This window comes from Perca fluviatilis, chromosome 7 (assembly GCF_010015445.1).
Source record: "Perca fluviatilis chromosome 7, GENO_Pfluv_1.0, whole genome shotgun sequence".
NCBI lineage: Eukaryota > Metazoa > Chordata > Actinopteri > Perciformes > Percidae > Perca > Perca fluviatilis.
Genome location: NC_053118.1, coordinates 10871020 through 10893436, shown reverse-complemented (window position 1 = coordinate 10893436; position 22417 = coordinate 10871020). Strand labels below are relative to the sequence as shown.

The 22417-nt window shown below is 43.6% G+C and overlaps 1 protein-coding gene across 17 annotated transcripts in view; it reads right to left on the bottom strand.

The window, feature by feature from the left end:
- Positions 1–22417, bottom strand: part of LOC120562569 (plectin-like) — a 175450-nt gene that overhangs the window by 67694 nt on the left and 85339 nt on the right. For 8 of the 17 annotated variants that reach the window (XM_039806316.1, XM_039806319.1, XM_039806317.1 and 5 more), the window contains exon 1: positions 7556–11495. The exons of 7 other annotated variants lie outside the window; for them this stretch is intronic. In XM_039806316.1, coding sequence (XP_039662250.1) covers positions 7556–11165 — 3610 coding nt within the window. In that variant the 5' untranslated portion in view covers positions 11166–11495. Of the gene's footprint in view, positions 1–7555; positions 11496–22417 lie in introns of those variants that run through there. 2 more of the 17 variants (XM_039806324.1, XM_039806325.1) reach the window with 2 other exon arrangements.

The window sequence follows — 22417 nt, the reverse complement described above, 5'->3', positions numbered from 1 at the left end:
GTAAAATCTGTAAATCTGACAATTTTGCAGAATCCCTGGTAATATCACATACACATCAACATAATAAATAAGATTAAAGAATAAAAATCCTAAATATTCAAACATATCCTCTATCCCTAGAACTGCTATCACAGTACAAGCACTTAAATCAGCATATAGCTTCTAGCATCCAGCTAATCTGAGATATTGATGTTACTCTCGTCGCTTTTTTAGCATTCACAAAACCACCCTGGTTCAATATCCTGCAACGTGCAGCTGTCTTACCTTGACTCTTGTGTTTTCTCAAGCGCCAGAACACAATCAGAGTGACTAAGTGCCCCAAAACCACCAGAGCGGGGAAAGTGGGTCCTAGGGGGCTGGAAGGCATTTGCTGGACTTGGGACAGATAGAAATTAGGTAGAGGGGATGAAGGGATGAGTCCGGGCTGTGGTGACAGGTGGGCCTTTACAGGGAGGGGGCAGGGGGCAGTGTGCTGGTGTGGGTGTGGCAGGGACATTTTTAAAAAAAGCACGTCCCGAGCAGAAATTCCTGCCTAAAGCTATAACTGAAAGACTCCTGGTCCGCTTCTCCTGATTTGTTTGGCTGCTTTCAAACACATGCCTGTCTGATGTATTCTATACAATCAGATTACTTGTCGCATTACAAAATATGTGGCTTTCTTTTCCAAAGCCCAGCTTTAAAAGAACAAATGATCTTGTCTGTATTTTCTTGATCCCAAGTGTTGCAGTTAATCCAGGTTATAGATATCTCCATCCATTAAGTTAGGCATCTTTCTGTGTCAATTAAGCAGGAAGAAAAAGCACCTTTGTGTTTCTGTGGCTTATCTGATGCACCTTTGTGACTCATTCCACCTAACCGCAACATCTCCTTGATGTTGTCACGTAGGACGGGCTCGGCATTTAACTCATTTCTAACCCAGTGAAGCAATCACAGGCATTAATATACTCAGGCGTGTCCAACTTTCTTCTCTTCTGTTTTGATACAGTCTATCTGAAAGCACCTCTGCGGTTATCGCAGCAAATGATGACTGTGTCGAGTAAGGCTGCAACTAACAATTATGTTCATTGTTATTTGATATGTTCATTATTTTCTCGATTAATCGATCAGTTGTCGGGCCTGTAAAATGTCAGAAAATGTCGATCAGGGTTTTCCAAAGCCCACGATGACATTCTCAAATGTCTCAAATGTTTTTTTTTTCCCACAACTCAAAGATATTCAGTTTACTGTCTCAGAGGAGTGAAGAAACTGGAAAATATCCACCTTTAAGAAGCTGGAATCAGAGAATTTGCAATGACTCAAACCGATTAATCGATTATCAAAATAGTTGACGATTAATTCAACAGTTGACTTTGCATCTATTAATTGATTCATCTTTGCAGCTCTAGTGTCAATATTTTTTGTATGACACAAAAAAAAAACACAGCAATAAGCTAATACAAACTACAAATTTAAAAAGCCCTATCTTTATGTTTGACAACAATAACAAACGCACATCAGCAGATGCGTTGGGATAGATACGGTAGCAGGTGGTCGCGGTTTTGCGGCAATCTGAAATAGCCGAGACGGACACACACGGCTGTCTCTCACACGCAGACAAACTCAAAGGTTTTAAATTAAATACACTCTTTAGGAGTCTCCTCTGCTTGTTGACGTCCATCAGATGACTGTAGGAAGTGAACGGGGAGGGGGTGACATTTCACTACTCAACCCCTGCCCTCAGCCACTTCTATCTACATACCATCAAATAAAGGGAAATATACAAGGCAGCCGACCTCACCCCCCAATTCAATCAGTCACGTCGTAGACAGGTTTAAATGTGGAATACAATCCGCGCGGCGGTAGCTGAAGGTTACTCTAAATGTGTGCGTCTGTCCCGTTTGAGTACGAGCGCCGATCGGGGAAACGCAACGACACTTCACACGGTGCGTTTGCCAAAAACTCACGGACGGTCAGCAGCCAGCCAGCCAGCCAGACAGACAAACGCAGTTAGACACAGACAGACACCACACAGACGCCACAGCAACCCCACTCTGTGGACCTACCAGGTATGATCTTCATCTAAAGAGACGGTACAGGGTGGAAGATCGAGGACGAGGGCGAAGAAGAAGAGCGCTTTACCGTACAGAGCGGGAATGAAGAGGACAGGAGAAGCTCCCGTTTGTTGTTTGCTCTGAACTGCCTTGTTTCTCCCTTGTGTTGAATTTTGACAGGCATGCGCCTGCTGCTCGGATCCGTCAGCCTGCTCTCCCGTGGGCAGGGGAGGGAGGGACGACACGCCAAGGCAGGGGGCGAGGGGCGAGAGAGGGCTGAGAGGGGTGGGTGGGCCAGAGGGGGGCAGGCTGGAGCTGACTGAGGGTTATAAATATCCACCAGAGCCAGATGATCACACAGTGTCACAGTTAGAAACTGATGGAAGAGCCGTGGCAGGACACTTGGCTACACTCGGCCCCTAGAGACACCCGGTACAAACACAAGCCTCTCTCTCTCTCTCTCTCTCTCTCTTCCTACCGCTCTCTTTGATGATGATGATGATGAGGCTTATTTCGTGATATTATGTCACAGCTCTCAGCCAAAAAAAAAACTGATCTCAACATATGCTAGAGGCATCATTTGGACATAACATTGTCAGCACTAGACTCATCACTTTTATACGACAAGAAGCATTGGTGCTCATACAGTATGGTTTACTCAATAATGACGAAACACAATACAACAGGTGAAGTAATGTGATGCAGTCATACATCTCTAAAAAAATATTTCTAAATGTCTAACTTTGGTGCTGATTTCAGCACTCCTAATTTCTGGTGATCTAGGAATTTCCTCTCACGATGCAATACTTCTAACTAGGGCCGGCTTAAAATAATCGATTCTCCATTTTAAAAAATCGCTTTTTTGTTCGAGTGATCTGATATCGATTCATAAAATCCAGAAATCGATCTTTTAATATATGCCTTTTCATAATGGATGTATGCAAAAAGTACTTTAAAAATACTGTTGGGGGTCAATTCTTAATTTAAAAATGAACCTTACAGCATAAGTTCTCTGAAAATCTATTTCATATCTAAGCAAAATTGGTATTACAGCTGAAATTTCCTTAACCCAATTAATATCGAATCGGGGAACTTGTAAATCAGAATCAAATGGTTTTGGGAAATCATCGGCGATGCCCAGCCCTACTTATAACGAGTGTTTACTCAATGTCTGACATTTAAACTGTAAATGAGATGGGTTGAGCTCGATATCTTATTATGGGAAAAAGCACTGGCAGTTACACTAAGTGGACAGAAATAGCAACAAAGCCAGTAAATAAGAAAACTGAGAGACTGATGTAATAATTATTAAATCATATAGCCACACAGAGTTTACTGATGGACAGATTGTTAGACAGTTTAGCTCTTAATGTTCTTCCCCTATAGCTTTTGGGATCACAGCAATGCTCAACATTCTCTAAATATAGTAGCTCCTAATATATGCATAAGGCTTTGTCAATTGCTGTGTTGACAAGTGGTTCCATTTCTCTTTTTCGTAACGCTGACAGCAATTCCACCCAGTGCCTGGAGAGTAGAGCTGGGATGGTCTTCTCTCATGGACGCTATAGACGGATGCCCAGTGTGAAACGAAGGCAGCTATACTGAGAAACCATGTAGGGGCCTTAGAGATGATCACAAGGAATTCCTCCATGAACATCCTAATGTGCCTAAACAGACTGAGCCTCACGCATGCATCTTTCATGTTAGGACACATAGCCGACAGGTATTCAAAGCTCGCGTCCAGAAGGGGAATTCGTCTTATGTCAATCTACAGCCCTGCACTTATGAAGCTCCATTTTGTAAACACTGTTCTCCTCTACTTAAATATATAATTTTGCCTAAGCAGGTGGTGAGGTCTCTCTTGAGAAAACACTGCATGAAGTAAGCATGAAGGTCAAATTTAAAATAAGGCTAAAAACACCCTACAGACTGCAGCTATTCCCTTAACTCACTCGCAAAACTGAAGTTAAGTCAGTCATGAGCCGCTGTAATAAGGCCCAACATGTAACCTGGGAAATGACTAACATCATAACCATCTCAGCCAAACCCTCAATATATTCCACATGGTATCAATCCCTCTGTTTCTAGGGTTTGGTCTTTAGTTAGTTAACGGTTATACAGCTGGAACAGATTTCTGATTCTGCGTCACTGTCCAGCCTCATTATGTTGCAATGGACTGCTATTGAATTTGATATCCAACACTCGCCAACGCGCCACTTCAAACTGGCAACTCCAACTCCTGCGAGGGAGGATCAACACACACGTGGCCCATTAAAAAAAAAGAGGATATGTATTGGTTGTTTATTATACTGTGTAATCACATCTGCATCATTAGATTTTTTTTTATTATAGAGTGCGGTCTAGACCTACTCTATCTGTAAAGTGTCTCGAGAGAACTGTTGTTATGATTTGATACTATAAATAAAATTGAAAATATGTCACAGTTTTAAACTGATACCACAAAGGTAGAAATGACTTATACTTGATACTTGTTTAATATTAAAATAATGACTTCACAAAAAGACTTGCTACAGTTTCATTGTGACTCTGTATTTTCAAGCCCTGGCACAGACATGTCTTCATTGTCAAAACGTTTGCTCAATTTATGAAAGGTAGGCCGATACATTCTGACACCCATGAGTGCAATTCAATGCAATCCTTAGGAGAGATTTCACAGATGGAGTGAGCAGTAAACAATAGGGCGCGGCAGTTAAGGACATTGACTCGGTTTTGAGCAAAACATCGCTGGTGGTCAACAAGCCGAACCAGCAGCAGCAGCCTTAAGCTGCCAGCTCACAACACTAGGCTATTGATAGATGGCGTGAGATTGAACATTCATTGTGGCCCCCTATTCTTTTTTTTTCCCCCCTTTCTCTCCTCAAAAAGGTCAGGCTCATAACTCAAGCTCTCAGATTTTGTCCGGGTGAGTCATAACATCAAAATGATGTGCCACCATAATGAAAGGCACAACGCTGTAGCGTACTGTGGCTCTTCATTTAACCAAATCACACAAGTATGCATCGGGCATGATTTCAGAGATGAAAAACATGGAGCGGGCCTCAGTGCCATGTCTGGGATGTGATTTAGCCTTAATTGCCCCTGGTGCCGCCATGTGTCGGCAGAGTTGCAACAGCCTCTCGAGAGTGTCCATTGTGTTCAAGCACGTACGGCACCCTCCATTCAAGAAATCAAAAGTGGCACACGCAATGTCAAAGTCTTCCCTTGCAATATAAACCCGCATAAGGAGGCCTCGTTTTGAAAGAGACATTTTTGTGGCGTAAGTGCATTTTCCAAACACTTTCCTTCTTCCTGGTTTCCACATCACTGATGCAATGAAAGACAGACAGATAATTGTAGCAAGACAAAAGCAGACATACCTAACTGCAACTACATGCCAGGGTGTAACTGAGTCTGCTGACAGCTATTTGATTATCTAACATACCAAGAATACCACACTCAGTGGGTTTACAGCACTGAAAATTGTATCTCTGTAAACCACTACCCTCTCTTAACACTACTCTGCTGAGGTGAAATTTAAACTCAACTGCTTTGGCAACAGTGCATAAAGCTGGCTAACAGCTTTGGCAACAGTGGATAAATCCTGCTCCTGCAAAAGTTAATAACCAAAAACAAAACAAGGCTTGTCCATCACACTTGGAGTTTATCAAAACTGACTGTAGTTGTGTGAGGGTCTGTGTGACCGATGACAATGGTTGGTAACGGACAGCAGATGTCAGCAGTGGGTCACCCAAACACTGTGGTCATCTGATAGACTGCCACTGCTGTCTCTATATCGGATAGCGTCACAGAACTCCATAATTAAAAGCAGAATCGAAATAGTTGTGAATGTTCCCAGTTCCAATTATCAGCTTTCTTTTTTGATTTCAAAGTTTACAGCAATACATTTAATAGAAGCTCTGTTCATGATCAGTTGCATATGCTGTTTAATGTATATGTGAGCCATAAATTACGTTGTATCAAAGTGCAAAAGGGACTTGTTTTCCTGATGAGTAGCACAGATTAAATGCAGGAACCACGCTGCTTATTGAATCCAGATCTGCTGTCACGTGTGGAACCAAACAAACACACCCTGTGCACTGTGAGCAAGCTATTCCAACTTCCTCACTCGCTGTTTGTTGCTCACACCCACAAAAGACAACGCCCATGTGTAGTCCTTGCTATACACCCAAATGCACATGATACATTTTCTTTTTTAATATATATATATATTTTTACACTTTTGAAAGTTGTGAAACATTAGACATCGCCCAAAATCTAGAGTCACATGAACATACTTCAGCATCATGATTCATTTGTTTCACTTCAGCAGAACCAACCACAGCATCAAATGGCACCTTTTTTTCAGGGCACTCTGTAACATTTTTTATTTTATTTTTTTTACTGGAACGTTTTTTTTTTCTCCCAGATCCAGCAAAGGAGGCCAGCATATGCTACTGTTATCACATACATAACTCCCATATCCTACGCATACCAGCGCATAATGGTATGCAAGGGGCATGCTTATCTCCTTTACAAGACAGGCTGAAAAGAGAACGAAGAAAACAACCACAGAACCCCAAAACGGCGCCAAGAACACACAGTCTTAGTGGAGCAAAGAGGAGAAATGCTCCCAAAAGCGCCACACCTCCAGTAAGTCTGGCTTTAACTTACGCACAACTATCTCTATAGGGAGCAGGCGAGGCTGCATCTCAGCAAACAGCCCCACCTTGTTGGAATGACTGCAGGTCTGCAGAATCTCATTTGGCAAACACTACACAGTAAGAGATGGCTCCAGAGATTACTGTTTTCAAGGACACATTTAAAAAAACTCAATTCATTTTTAAGCATGGAATTCCCCACCCCAAAAAAATTTTTTTGGGTTTGTTTAATGTAAAAATCATGTTCAATCAATGTTTTGCATGTAAACAGCCTGGTGAATTATAGCTAAGATTTACTTAATGCTAAAGTATAGTTGTTGTTTTTTTTTTTTACATATCTATAAGTAACTTAACTTTAAAAATATAACTTTTACCTGTGGTTCTGTGTATCATGATGCCTGTGTGAAAGCTGAAAGGGTGTGCTATGACAGTGTTACTAATACTTAATCTATTTTAACACACAGATAATTAAATCACAGCCATATCTGAACTGACTCTTCTCACCAGCTCACTGAAACTGTTCCTAAAGAGAGACTGCCTCTTGTCCACATCACAAAATAAAAGGCCGGGCTCTATAACATGCATCTTTAAGCCATAAACTGTAATCAAATCACCCCAAATAACACTTTGGCAGAGACGCCAGAGACAGACAATTACAGTATGGCAACGTTCTTTGGAGTATGCATTACTTTAACAGCATGACAATGTGGAGAAGCAGCAAATGAGCTGTCATCAAATACTTCAACTAAGACCTCCCACGCTTCAAAGAAAGGTGGGAGCCCGGATCCGAGAGCAATTGCATCACATGCACGGTGGGAGTAGGAAGAGGTAGGAAGTAGGGTGAATTGGCACACATTCAAAACATACCTTCGATGAAGTTAGGCCACGACTTCTCCTCTGGCTCCTCCAGCGAGTGGTCCCACTCCTCCTCAGGTGAGGCTCCTTCCACCCTGGCCCCGGACAGCCCTGACAAAAGTGCCCGCTCTATGGCGATTTGTTCCAGAACGTCCAGGTCCAGTTCCTCTCCTTCCTCCTCGCGTTGTACAGGTGGAGGAGGGGACTGTGCCCCAGTCGCCTCGGGACTAATAACCTGCTTCACCTCAACTATCTCTTCCACCACTACAATTTTCCTCTTCATGGCGGCCTCGTCTGTGTCGGGGCTGACAGACTCGCAGGTGTCCCCCAGGTGAAGCTGGTCAGACTGGTCAGTGGCAGGTGTGGCAGTGGCAGAGGGTGTGTCCTCCTCCAAGTCCCTCTTCTTCTCTTCCTCCTGCTTTGAGGCCTCAGAAACAGAGAGCCTTTTCGCTGTGCTGCGCTCTGCTGCCTGACTGGCTGAATGTTGTGCAACTCTGGGAGGCTCCTCTTGCTTGTCGAGGGGGCTGGCCTGTGCCGGAGCTACAGCTGCCTGTGCTGCTGCTGCTGCTGCTGCTGACGCTGATTCTTCGGCTGCGGGTGCTTCCCTCGCAGTGGAGGTTGTTTTTGGTTTCGGAACCTCCCGCTTGATTTTTTCTGCAAAGGGTAGTGCTGGCTCCACCTCCCCTTTGTCTGCAGGGGCCTCACAGAGCACAGCTGCTGCCTGCCTGGTTTCCTCAATGCACATTCTTTCAGGAGTCATCTTTGGAGAAACATTCAGTTCTAGCACTTCAGAGGTCGTGACACAGCTGTCTTTAACTGCGGCCTTGGGCAATGCTGTCACGTTAGTGGACGGTAATGCCTCTGCTTCAGGCTTTGCGCTTACAGCGTCTAACACTGCTGCATGTTTCTTCCCCTTTCCTTTCTTCTTGCCCTTTGAAGATTCCTCTGCAGCTTGGCCTTTGTTTGTTAGGGATTTAGTCTCAACTGTGGGTTTCTGAGATTCTGGCGCTGACGCAGGGCTTTTCCCTTCAGGTTTTGGACTTGCTTGTATGAGCTCCACTTGAGTTATTTTCTGCACCGTCACTGTTTCCACTTTAGTCATTTCCTCAGATTTCACTGGCTCCGTGTGGGGCAATTTAGCATTTAACTTGTCCTTGGAGCAAATTGGTCCATGTGTTATTTTGCTGACATTGCTTTCCTCTAGCGTGGCTTTTACTTGTGCATCATCTGGCAGCTCCATCGGGGGCACTGCTGGGATCTGATCTAATGGTAGTGATGCTACTTCAGAAATACTCTGGTCCTCAGTTTGTTTAGGGATTTCCATTATTGGCTTTTCATGAGTTTGTTTCTTTATTTTTCCCCCATCAATAGCTATTTTAGCCTGAGTCTTATTTCCCTCTACAGGTCCCTCAGTCTTCATGCTGGTGCACACGGTCAAAGGCTCTGAGGTAATCAATGGTGTGGGTTGGAGGGGTTTTTCAGCCACCTCCTCAGGGGGCTTGTCTTTACAGGGTTTCTCCTTCTCCGACTTAGAGTCAGGTAGTTCCTCGGCATTGATACTTTTGGGTATCTCACCTGGGGATTTCTTTTTCTTCCGTTTGGATTTAGAGCTTCCCTCAACCACTTGTTTGGTTTCCATAGCCTCCTCTGTGGTCGCAACGTTTTGATTGAGCTGAGGTGACGAGGAGTCGTTTTGTGCTAATGTGGCGCCCTTTTCTGAGACGTTAAGGACCTCTTCTGGCACTTGTTTCTCATCTTTCTTGACATGAGCAGTCACCTTAATATTAGTTTTCTCCTGTTTTGTAATAATCTCTGTTTTCTCCCATTTTTTAATTGTCTCTGTAACTGTAGCTCCCCCCTTGACGGGTTTTGCGTCTTCAGCATTGGTCATAGGTGCTGAGAGAGTCGTGGAAGTAATAGTAGTTTTAACTTCAAGTATTGAGGACTCCACCATACTAGTTTTCGGGGGCGCTTCATCAGTTTTGGGCTTTGCTGAGAGATTCACTGAGGTCACTCTAGCATCGATGGGCTTCTGAGTCACCTTAACTTTACAGATCTCCTTTACCGCATCAGTGGACAATACTGGCTCGCCAGTGGTGCTGCCGAGTAGGGGTTTGGTGGTCTCCTGAGTGACAGTTCCTTTGGCAGTTTTCTTGTCCTTCTCATGATCTATTTTGGATTCAACCTGGGTCTTCACCTCCACAGGTTTAACTGACTCCCCATTCACCTTTGCTCTCTTAATCTTCTCTTCCTTGACATCTTTACGGACAGTGATGAAAGTGGTGGAAGGGTCAGTGTCGGTCAGGAGTTTGGAGGTTTCCATTGTGATAACTGCCTGGGCCTTCATGTTATCAGTTGCCGTTTTAGCTGAAGGCTTTACCTCTGCAGATCTAACCGCATCCACAATCACCTTTTGTGTCTTCTCTTCCTTGACATCTTTATTGGCAGGTTTTGGGATGGCAGGGGTGGAGGTGGCAGTGGCAGTAAGGAGTTTGGAGGTTTCCTGAGCAGCAGCCACTGTGATAACTGCCTGGGCCTTCCTGTTATCGGGTGTTCTTTCAGCTGTAGCCTTGAGCTCTGCAGATTTAATTGGAGCCACGGTCACCTTTTGTGTCTTCTCCTCTTTGAGCTCTGTAGCAGGAAGTGTTGTGATCACTGAATTGCTTGTTACCATTTTGCGTGCCTTCATGGAAGCTTTTTCATCAGCAATCTTGAGCTTCTCTTTATTCGTTTTGGCACTAGAGGGTTCAGCTTGAATCTTTGATGTCGCAGCACCTGTAGCCGCAGCGACAGCAGCCACAGTTAATGGTAGGGCTGTTTTGGAGGACTTTGATGTCACAGTGGTTTGTGACGCATCCTGTTTCCAAGCTGCTGTCTGACTCTGGACAGACATTGGTGCCTTCTGCTTTTGGACTTCAGTTACTCTTCTTTCCTGTGATGTTGTCACCGGCTTCTCACTGCTCACATCAGGCTGTTGACGAGAGACTCGTTTTAGCCTGCTCTCCTCCATCATCGCTGCCTCACTTCTGAAGTTGTCCCCCCTCCTAGACAAAGGCTGAGGCTGGTCCTCAACTTCCCATGCGGCTTTTGGTCGGAGTGGTTCTGCAGCCAGCGGACGACCCCTAAACCTGGGGGTCCTATCAGTGTAGCTCTCTTTTTCTCCGGGACCCATCATCCTATGGCGGTAACCTTGACGCTCGGACAGAGACTCTTGGCTCTCCGACTCACCCCTGCGTCCTGGCTTAGGGACATAAGATGTAGGACCTTCCACAGATTGGACCCGTGCACGGTGGGCAACGACCAGGGTGGCAGCTGTCTTCCTGATCCTCTGCAGGGATGCAGGAACAATCTCAGGGGGCAGGTGCAGGTAGTCCCGCAGGTAAACAATGCCCTCATTGGTCAGGTACCAATAGAAATGTCTCCAGGCAAATGTCTCCTTCACATAGCCCCGAGACTTAAGAGACCCCATGGCACGGATTACTTGAAGGTTGCTCACACCTTCTATCTCAGGGTGCTTGGTCTGAGGCCTCTTGTCCTTCTTGGCGACCATGACACCATCTTTAAACAGGACCTCATAGATGGCCCTCAGTTCCCGCAGGGGCATTAGCATTCCAGCAACCATTGTGCTTTATGTCAGTATACACACAAATTGAAACTGAAACTAAACAACATCAAAGAAAGATAAATAAGGCAAGCTCACGTCTTGTTGTGTGAAAGAATCCAGTGGCAAAACCGGCTGTCACGTGCTTCTCAATTCAATTAGAAAGAAAATTGAAGAAAAAATACTTGTAAGCTCTGTTTCTTACTTTCTTTTCCTCTTGTTCTTGCTGATCCTTTGGATATCGTGAAGAAAAAGAGTATTCCTCTGTGAAATCTGACTTAAACAAAGTCAAAATTGTGCTGTCTCCCCCGCTACTTTCAGCGTGGCTGGGAATGAACAGTCTCCGTTCTGCCGAGATGGCAATGACAGAATGGAAGAGAGGCAGCGTGTGTGAGAGAGTGTGAGAGAGAGAGAGTGAGGCACACTTCTCAGTCCGGCTCCTCCTACCTTCTCTCTCTATTTCTTAGGAAAAAACGGCATGGAAAAAAATCCTCACTAAAGCAAACAGTACAGCGTGAAGTAGGAAGTAAGAGAAAAATGGCGTATGCAATAAATTGATTGAAATAAAAATAGCGCAAAGTCAAATTACTGGAGCAACACACCTATGAAGTGCGTTTGAGCACATGCTCTGTAGCTCTGTGACTTTTTACGGCAACGCCCACCCATACACGAAAGCACACGCCTCCCATATAATGTACACTCACACCTCTAAACTACCGACTGGCAGATACACACCCTTAGGCGTGTTACACACATACTGGCCCAGCAAATGAGCTGTTCTAAACAGGTATTAGTTTAGAGTAGAAAGAGGGTCAACCAGTTGGCATACATCTATCCTGCCGTGGGCATCAAGTACAAGGTGTCTAGTTCCACACATTTCCCGATCAGGTATCACTGAGGAGTGTCGCAAGGTGTGCCTTTCGGCTCTCATGTCACATAGTCTTGTGAATGTGTAAAGCAAAGGGGACACATGAAGAAAGAATACATAAATCACCATAAATGGTCTCCAAGATATGGAAAAGACAAAACTGGCATGACAGTTTAACTCACACACTGGTAGATTGATGCGACAGAGACAGAGAGACAAAATTAGTTCAATTCTATTCATGTCTGTGTTTGTTGGATGGTCACCAAGTCACCAAGTAAAGGAAATGACCTAAACTAATAAGTGTTTCCCAGCTCATTAAAGTGATGCAACAGACTGTAAATGCACCTTAAAGTTGTGCTGCTGCTTCAGACAGCTAACATTTGGGCTGCCTGCCTCTATTTAGCTGGCAACCAAGAATCTGTCTTGCACAACTATATAAAGAGCTGTGCATTATAGCTAACCTTTTCCGCGCTCCCAGAAACATGATATCAGATTTCTATCCCTAGATCACTTCTCTGTTCTGTACATCTGTCTCCAGTTCGTCTCTCTGTGTCAGTGAGAGTGTCCACTCACAGCTGGTGTTCAAGTCAAACTGGAAGGAAAAGTGACCGTGGTTGGATGTTCACTCATCCCACTGAAAAGAAAAAGGATATACTGGAGAGTAGAGTAAGCACACGGTACTGTGCTGGAACACAGGGATCCAGTTGCGACAAAATGATGGTTTCCGCCTGCTGTTTGAAACCACACACAGTTTTATTTTATTTGCCATGGCAACAGTCAAATGAAGTAAGCCAGTTCTGAGTGAGCCACATATCCGTTTTCAGGGCTGCAGTGGAGCAGCAGACCATAAATCTGTTGTCCTGGACAGCTGGACTACACTGTCATTTATCAGACCATTATTTGCAAAGACACTCTGCAATCTGAACAAACCATTAGCACATTGTCAAGCTTTCACCACCAATCGAGAACATTTTAAAATAATCTCAGAGGAAAATGATATGTGTTATGTGCTTAAAGCCCAAAGCAACCATTAATATGAACAAGTTAAAAATCATATCTGGCAGTAGTTAACCTCACTTATGTTTTCACTAATGCTGTCATAAAAACAATGTCACACAACAATTCTTTGACATCTCTGACTAGGAGGTGTTGCCCAAGGCTATGTGTGTACTCCACCTACAGCAGATATGCTCTAAAACATCCCTCGTGGTGTTATATTGTCTTTAGTGGTGCATGTTGAGTTAATGATTCAGCCTAGGCTTTTCAGTGGAGGAACAAAGGAATACTCAGGTGCATTGTACAAGAACGGCATTCCTCTGTATTACGAAACAAATTATTTTTCATTAACATGCTGCAGTTTGCCTGACGGGGGTGGTGGCAGCAGGTTAAAGCTGGCTGTGTACGTGCATGTGGGAATCTGCAAGCTCAGGTTTAAGTAAGTGTATTAGTATATAACTGAGATGAAGAGGATTCTGAAGCATTGTATTACTCAACCTATTTGGCATTTTGTGGTACACTTCTGAATGTCTAGTTGGCAGGTAAGAGGTCATGAAAACAACCTATACTGTAAGGAAGTGTTCAAATAGAAACACCCAAATACATTGCCAATCAACCCAATGACATGCCAGTTAACAATGTGTTAAAATTCAAGCCTGGAGCTGTCTCATTTTGGGGTAATATGCATCACCATGCATGGTGCTTTGCTCTCCTGGCTGCAAATCAGTGTGATTTCATGCACTGTTTAAGCACAAAGTGTTCAGTGAACTTCAAACTTCTCACAGTGACCTAATTCTGGCTTGAGGCCCGGTCCCCTTCAACCATCCAAATATCAAATATGCCCGCTCCAAGAGAAATACTGTATTGCGGGGCCTGACAAAATCCTGGCAATGAACATGCCGTTGCTGCTTTTTACTGTGACCTGATGGTTACAATAGCTGTGTGAAGGTTTACAGTGACATTATGAACATAATAACTGATCCGAAATAGACTCTCAAAAGGGAACGCTCACGATAAAACTAATGGCTTGTAATTTCATTCCGTCTATAAACAGATGCAGCAGACAGCTGTAAATGGAAACATGATTTGATTGATTGAAGCAGATAAAGGAGTATTAAGACTTTGGGGAAAGAGTATCGAAATAGTTTCCTGGTTGGGAGTCCACTTCTGCTACAATGTTTCAGAGCTCCTCAAGTCCCAGAATAGACTTGTCACCACCAACGGATGGTGGCTGGCGACTGGCCCACTGTAAAGGCTTGCTGCCCTGGGGTCTGTGGGGCGTGCACACGTGCCCTCCATTCTGATATCAGATCCGAGCCACTCCAGCCACTTCCAGGGAAAGCAAAGGTCAGCAGAGCCTTTCTTAACCACTAATGTCTGTGCTTTAGAAGTTAGTGTGAAGTCAAACCTGTCGAAACTTAATAACATGTTAGAATGATGGGTCATCCAACGAATGAAACAAAAACAATGTAATGTCAGCTTTAAACTCCCATATTTAATATAATAATGCAACGTTTCGACCCAACTGGGTCTTCTTCAGGCAAATGGTGAACACATTTGATGAAGGGATATATGTAGGGCTCACATTCAGCTGACACACCATCTGGCTTCAATTAGCCTGATTAGGTGTGAGCTGCCCAAAAAAACCCCACCCATGACATTTTCATAGACTGTTTCACCATATACATCTCAAAAGAGGGGGGGCTTTTTAAATACAATATATCCAAAGAGACACACGATGTTACCATGCACAAAACTGGAGAAAAAGGGAAAAATAAAAAAATAAAGAGATAAACATTCAAGAGGAAAACAATTACATATAAAGTTACCACAAACAGTTAAGAAATTAATGAACATTACCCCACATATTCATCCAACGAATGACACATGTAATTCTAGTGTACAGGTTAGCTTTATACATGACGATCAAGTTATCACGGTTAACATTTAGGTTTAATTTAGCTTTTAAAGCAGGGACAAATGCAATATCTGCCGTCTGTCAGCCACTGACTGATTGTAGGTGAGCAGCAGTAACTGGAACAAATCTTCGCACATTGCTATAAAGCGCTACATGCTGCTCTGAATATAGATTTCAAAAAGTAAAGCACCTACTGTGAAAGCACAGTAGGTGGATAAAACAGACGCAGAAACATCTTGATTGGAAGGGAGGCCCTTAGTCTACAACAAGTCATGACTTGCACTTTTGTACTTGTGACTAAGCATTCTGCAATGCATGAGAGCTCCCTTTTTATCTGGACGACAAACCTATTTTTATTTGAGACGCTTGTCCCCTGGCTGGGTATAGTTAGGCGAGTGACCCCCTCAGTCGGGGACAGGTGTGACCCCTGACGGAGCGGACGCATGTTAGAGCACAAACACCTCCAACCCAGGAACCTGCTAAAGTTAGAGTTAGTTGTAAACCGCTTCATATAGCGGCGGGGGTTGTCACCACAATAATTATAGGCTTTTCCAGTAGTCAATTGTAACCGCTTTAACTAATTATAAAGCAATTGATTACATTTAACAGTAAAAGTAATAAAAAACACTGCAAAACGGAGTCAAAGTGCCTCCATAGCCATTAAGAGCACTTTGGCGGGAAATAAAAATGACTTTGAAATAAGTGTTAAAAGAGAGATTCACATTTTCTCTCTTCGCTTTAAGAAATCATACATACATTTGTATTGATATCAGTTTGCAGGTTTCAGTCTGCAGGGATAAAAATAATTTGGATAAAAGCGTATGCTAAATGAAATGTAATGTAAATGCAATTTAATGTAAATACAACAGTTAACACGGACTGTTTTCTGGAGCTGATACATGATCGGACAACATACCCATCATATGTGAACCAAATGTGAAACGCATCATTTTAAAAATGTATATTAACTGAAATAGTAAAACATGTTCAAGTTTCTAGCCATGCTAGGTGTGTGGGGCTTACGACCTGTCTGCGTTTTGGACGGTTGTAGAGTTGGTTGTTCAGTCCCTTTGGTCAAAACTGAAATAGCTCAACAACTGGATGGATTTTGTACGGAGGAGGGATGAAGCTTCCTGACTTATGTGACCCCTTGACTTTTCCTCTGGTGCCACCAGTAGGTTAACTGGCTGGGGAGACATTTCCCAATTTCCTATGCTGCTTTGTGTTTAGTGCTAATTAGCCAATGTTAGCATGTGAACACACTAAATTAATTAACATGGTAAACATTGTACTAAACATCAGCAGCTTGTCACTGTAATCATATTACTGAAGCATGTTGACATTAGCAGTGTTTCCCGCAGCACTTTGCAGTTCGGGCGGCCCGCCTAATCTGGGGAACCCTACCGCCTTAACTAGGTCGTCACAAAAAATAAAAAATCTGCTGCACAAAAGGCCGTCAAGTGCATCTCGGAGTAGCGTGGACGTGGCCGAAATGAGAGAAAGAGGATAGCTAGCCAGCTGATATCGCGCGTGTGTGTCAGTGAGAACAGTAAGTTGTATAACTTACGTTTTGGGTTTATTTAAGCCTGTTATTGTATTAGTTTATAGTTCTTGCAAATTTAAAGTAAGCTTAGCTGGTGATTTTGTTGTTTGAGTTCTTCACCTGCTAGCTAGGTTGCACGTGCCTGTTGATGTATGTATAGTTTGTATGGTGTTTGTAATGAACCCCCGGTCTGACGGCAAACCCCCCCAACCCTACCACCTTAACTAACAAATTTTCTGCGGGAAACACTGATTAGCATTTAGCTCAAAGCATCACTGTGCCTAAGTACAGCCTCACAGAGCTGCTAGCATGGCTGTAGACTTGTGACTGTGGGTGCAGTTTAAAAACAGCAAATCTACAAGATTGGTCATATTTTTCTGATATTATTTTCACATAATCATTTCAGATGTATAGTTGTCCAGGGCCTAAAGATTTAGGGTGTCACATATTCTACCGACTGTAAACCCCCTTGGTAAAGTTTTTTTGTTTTGTTTTGGGCTAAATATAAACTTGACTTGTTGACTTGACAATTGTAACACGCTGACTGACGGCATGTGAGGCCTTAATCCCACCCTCCGACAACCTTGACTGATATTTGTATGTGACAGCATGAACAACAGTGTCAATACGTGCATGTAAAGGCAGAGAAAGTAGCCTTTGAAATGCAAGAGGGATCAAGCTGCAAGGATTAACCCCTGGCACTGACTAGTCCCTGGCCACTCTTGGCGTAACTGGGATGATCCAGTGGGGTTAAAGATTGATGATTTGTAGGGAACTTTGAGTCCAATGGATAGCCAAAGGGACTGGAGATAATTTGAGGGGTGGCCAGTACAAGAAAATACTCTATATACTATCCCGCCAAACAAAAACCCACAGAAGTGTGTTAAACCACAGAATGACTTCAGACAAAGAAGCACTGTGTGTTACGAGCTGCTGGGCATGGAGGGAGACTGAGAGGTGTCTTTGGCATTCCTCACACTGCTGCAAAAATAAATAATCAACTGTTCTAGGAGGACTGAGGTAAAAACAATGGGCAACTTACAGTAGAAGGAAGAATTGTTTTTGCTGTGTTCAGAGCTGAGGGGCAAGAACAATAGACAAAAGTAATGGTCTGAAATCAATCAAGACACTTTAGGAACTTGTGTTGCTTTGCCAACACAAACTTTTCTTGCCCTATAATTATCTTTGGAGTTATATATCGATCAGTAAAAGCCTTTGTTTTATAAAAATCAAGTCCATGGAACTGTTTAAAAGTGGAGAAATTTTTTTTGGGGGGGGGGGAAGCTTAGGCTAAGTAACAAAACTGTACTGAGGTCACAAGTAGAATAGCCTACTGTTTTAGCTGAGGGGGAAAAAAAAGCCAACTCTTGGCTTTTTGTCTCAACAGTATAAGTATAAATGCACACGGAAACTCTATAAACTGATGTGTGTGCTTGAGGTAAAAATGACAGGCCCTGCTTGTGTTCTCAACTCCACGAGTCACTAATCACACTGACTTCTCCTTTTCCAGAGTGGAAAGACATGAAGTCACAGAGTATGCCTCCCTTCACCCTCTTTACCGACCAAAAATAAGCAGGAGCACCTAAAAAGACTGCCAAGTCCCATTCATTCTTACTCACTCTCTCTCTCCAACTAGCTGTCGGTCATGTGTTAGTGTTGGGGTCTCTACTGTATGTGTCCAGCCTTACAACGCCCCCTGCAGCCTCTCAGACTTGAACCGGAGCCCACCCATGAGGGGGTAAACAAGGACGAACAGCAGGAGCAGCAATGTGACAGATTTGCCAAAATCGAACACTGGCAACAGCATCGGCCGTGGATAATGACGGATAATGTTCCTTATGATTGATGCAGAGGATGCCAAAGTATTCCTCACTCCAACATTCTACACCTATTATCCAGCACTTCCTGACACGGATATATACAGCACAGTACATTCCTGCAGTCCAAAAAGCACAATATGTTTCTTGCCATTCTGACTAGAGTAATAGAAATCAGGTTGTGGTGGGAGTTCTGCAAACAGCCAATGACTACAAAACCGCTTTGTGTTCTAAACAAGTTCCAGCAGTGAGATCTGGACGGAAAATTCAAACCAGCCCTCGACTCTCTTGTTCTTTCTCCTGTGAGAGCCAGCTCAGCTAAACGGCAGCCAGGTTTAGAATCAGCATGCAATAGATGTATTACACCAATTAGAAGCTAGAAAAAGCTTAACTATGAATACAACGTTGCGCAACGTTCCATGATACGCACAACGCCCAATTTAACTCTCTTGATATTGTGAGGAAACGAGTTGTTGTCCGTATGCGGCCACACCTCTTCATGAAACACCCTGCCTCCTTTTCCTGTATCACATCGGGATCGATCCATGTACGCCACTTACCTTTCTTCGGGCTGAGCCAGAACCGATCTCCAAGAGGGTCTCCTCTGTCCATGCTGCTTTGATCTAATACACTTCACAAAAGGCCTCAGTGGCTACAACAAAACACAGCACCTTCTTTCTGCTTACACCACTCAGTCAAAACCACACCGCTACTCCTTTATTTTGCCTCTTGTGAGACCCACTGCCCATCCAGCGGAACAACATGGCATACACGATGGGTCTAAAAGAGAGAAGGAATGGGAGTGGAGGGGTACATTCAGGGTAGGGAGGGTGTTTTGTGAGAAAAGAACAAGGGAATCTTTTCATCTCTGGCCCATACATGCAGAGGAACATCTACACCATAAATCTAAGGGCCTTGCCAGGCTGGACACATCCTCTTCTGCTGCCCCGGATACCCTGCTCCATGTCCCATACATTCAAAAAGGCGCCCACGCCTTTTTTCCCCCCAACAGCTAACTGGGAGATACACACTGGACGTCTTGTTCAAGAAACATCACAAATTACAGCCCCAGAGATTAAGATGAAGGGTGGACAGCAAAAAAAAAAAAAAAAAAGGGAGGACAAGAAAAGTAGATAGAGAAAGACAGAAGACAAAAGAACTAAGAGCTGGCCTTCCAAAGGCACTGCCAAGGCATCCAAAAGAAACCCAACAACAACTCTGGCTTTGTCTCTTGCATACTTATTCCTCGGTTTTATGGGGAGCAATTAAGCTTTTTGTAAGTCGTAAAAGAAGTGCGAGTTAATCTCAGAGCTGGAGCAAAGTATTAGTGAACTGCAAACAACAGAAGTAGAGATCCAATGCAAATTTCCTTTCAATGTGCAACCACATATCAAGAGCTGTGAGATTATAGATAACCGCTAATACTGCTGGGTCTTTATTAGTTCTGGCTTGTTCCCCATCAGTGCAGTTGGCCCTGAAGGCTACGACCAAGAGATAAAGCTACGACTGAACAGGCATACACTGCAGCACTGGGTCACCTGTCAGAACATAATCCTTCTTTTAATACATTTTTAATGGCTGTGTGAAAAATGACACAGATGACCCTTTCTTCATCCTTGACATACATGACAAGATAATCAAGTGAGGATTTTCAACATAGAAGCATTACTTCACACACACACACACACACACACACCATTGTCTTAAAGGTTAGGTTCACACATAAGTCTTTCTTAATACAATACTTGCTTGATTATACGTACTTTTGCAAGAGTTATTGGTTGCTGTAATGATTCCTCTTGTCCATATTGTTTTTTTAGATAATTTTTTGGGTATTTTAGGCCTTTATTTATAGGACAGCTGAAGACATGAAAGGGGAGAGAGAGAGAGAGAGAGAGAGAGAGGGGGGAATGACATGCAGCAAAGTGCCACAGGTTGGAGTTGGAACCGTGGCCCCTGCGTCTGTATATGTATCTCTGTATATGGGCGCGCGTTGTACCAGGTGAGCTACCCAGGCGCCCGAAGAGAACTTTTTTTTATAATGTGATTCCAATGCAAGAGATGAGGGACAAAATCCACAGTCTTCATTCTGTGCACAACTGCATGCAGCGAGTGCAGTTGAAACTCTTAAGTATCTCCCACAACGACTGACTTTTTATTCGACATTCCCTCTTCGTGTCCCTCCACTGATGCTCAACAAGGAAACACTGTCCAGGAAACATTATGAGATAAAGACCGTAACTTCAGATGCCAACTTTATTTGGCTAACCCTGACTCGTATGGATAGATACATTAAAATGTAATCTTTGCATGCATTGAATGAGGACTATGGAAGTTGCACTATGTCCCACTTCTCACATTAAAAGGATTTTTTCATGGCCAGGAATAATTAACCAAAAAAGTAAAAAAAAAATTTTTTTTTATTATATTATTTTAATTTTTGGGCTTTTACAACTTTAATTTTGACAGGACAGCTAGGCGAAAAAGAGGGAAGAAAACATGCAGGAAATTGTTACGGGTTGGATTTGAACCCTGGACCTCTACATCAAGGCATAAACCTCTCAGTATATGTGCACCCGCTCTACCCACTGAGCCAAGCCGGCCACCCAAAGAACTATTTTCAATGTCCATACAGGCATGTGAATATTGTATGACGACAAACTCGAAAAACTGTCAACCCATTTTTTTAACAACCAGTGATATGAAATCACGTTTAAATGAAAGTCGACCCTCACAAAATGGAGGTCCAGTCCGGCTGGTGAGGAGGGTATAAAATGGCAGTAGGGAGCGGCAGGCCAGGCAGTGCCAGCAGGGACCAGCCGGTTTTTGCCACACAGAGACACAGACTTATGCCATGAATGGGAAAGCTCGTTCATTCCTCTTTAACTCTGTTTGTATAGAAAGAAATAAAAAAAACACAATAGAGGAAACAGCTGCACGAATATGAAAATGTCACGAACAATGTCACATTTTAAGGAATGAAAAAATAAAAATAAAAAAAATAGTATTTGAATATCTGCCCGATGAGTCATCGTCTGCAAACCACAGATGGGTGTGGCCATGCTGGGCTTTGGTTGCTGTAGCGACGCAGCCCACAGGTTAGGCAAATACCATGTGCTGTCCACGGTTGAGGTCTCGGGAAGAACGTGGGTTTACTGCTGCTGCCACGGGCAACCAGCTATCAAACAACAACTGAACTTGACACAGGATCCGGACTCTGGCTTCCCTGACTGGCTGCCACAATGTGCGGAACCTGAAGAGGCTGAGCTTTATTTTTAGATAGGCATCCTGACGATCAGCCTCTAATAGCATACACAGGCAAACACAATACAGGTGACTCCTCATGCAGACAGACAGACACACAGACACAGAGACACACACACACACACACACGTGATTTATTATCCACCTATAAAACCCCTCCATCTGGAGAGAATGAATCAGTTGCATTCTTTCTTTCCTCCGAGTGGAGAGAAAATAACGACTGCATGGCCTGCTTCTTTCACAAAAGAAAGCCTTGCTGTTAACTTACTTAGTGTGTTTGTGGCTGAGGACAGAAAAAGCCTATTCTCCCACGGCTTTAAAGTCTAGTTTCAGACAGCGGTGACTCATCATCATCATTGTTCTCTGTAACTTTTCATAAACCGACGTTTCACTGAGCTGAACCACCCACCAGAGGGCTCTTGTAACTCCATCATGTGGGGTAGAATCACAACAGCCACGGCATTTTTGACTGTAGTTCTGAAAGAAAAGAATTTTCATTCGCTAGAAAGTATCAAGACTCCATCTCAAAGCTGCCTTTTTTTGGGGGAGTCTGAAGTGCGTTTTATCGGATGCAGAAAAAGCAAGACTTCACTTCCTGTGAAATCCTGTCATTCCATGCGCCGAGAGGCCGAAACAGTGCAGCGCCCTCGCAGACAGGTAGGAAGTCAACCAGAATCAGAACGTGAATGTGACCAACTGCCACTTAAGTCATCAACACATTCCCTGTGCGATTTTTTTCTCTTTCTAACAACGCTGTACTCCGTGCACTTCAGGAATGCTCTGGCTGTCTAAATGACAGCACCTCAGACGTAGAGTATAATTATTAGAGTGTAGAAAACACTAAAACGTGTTCCCAGCATGTCCTTT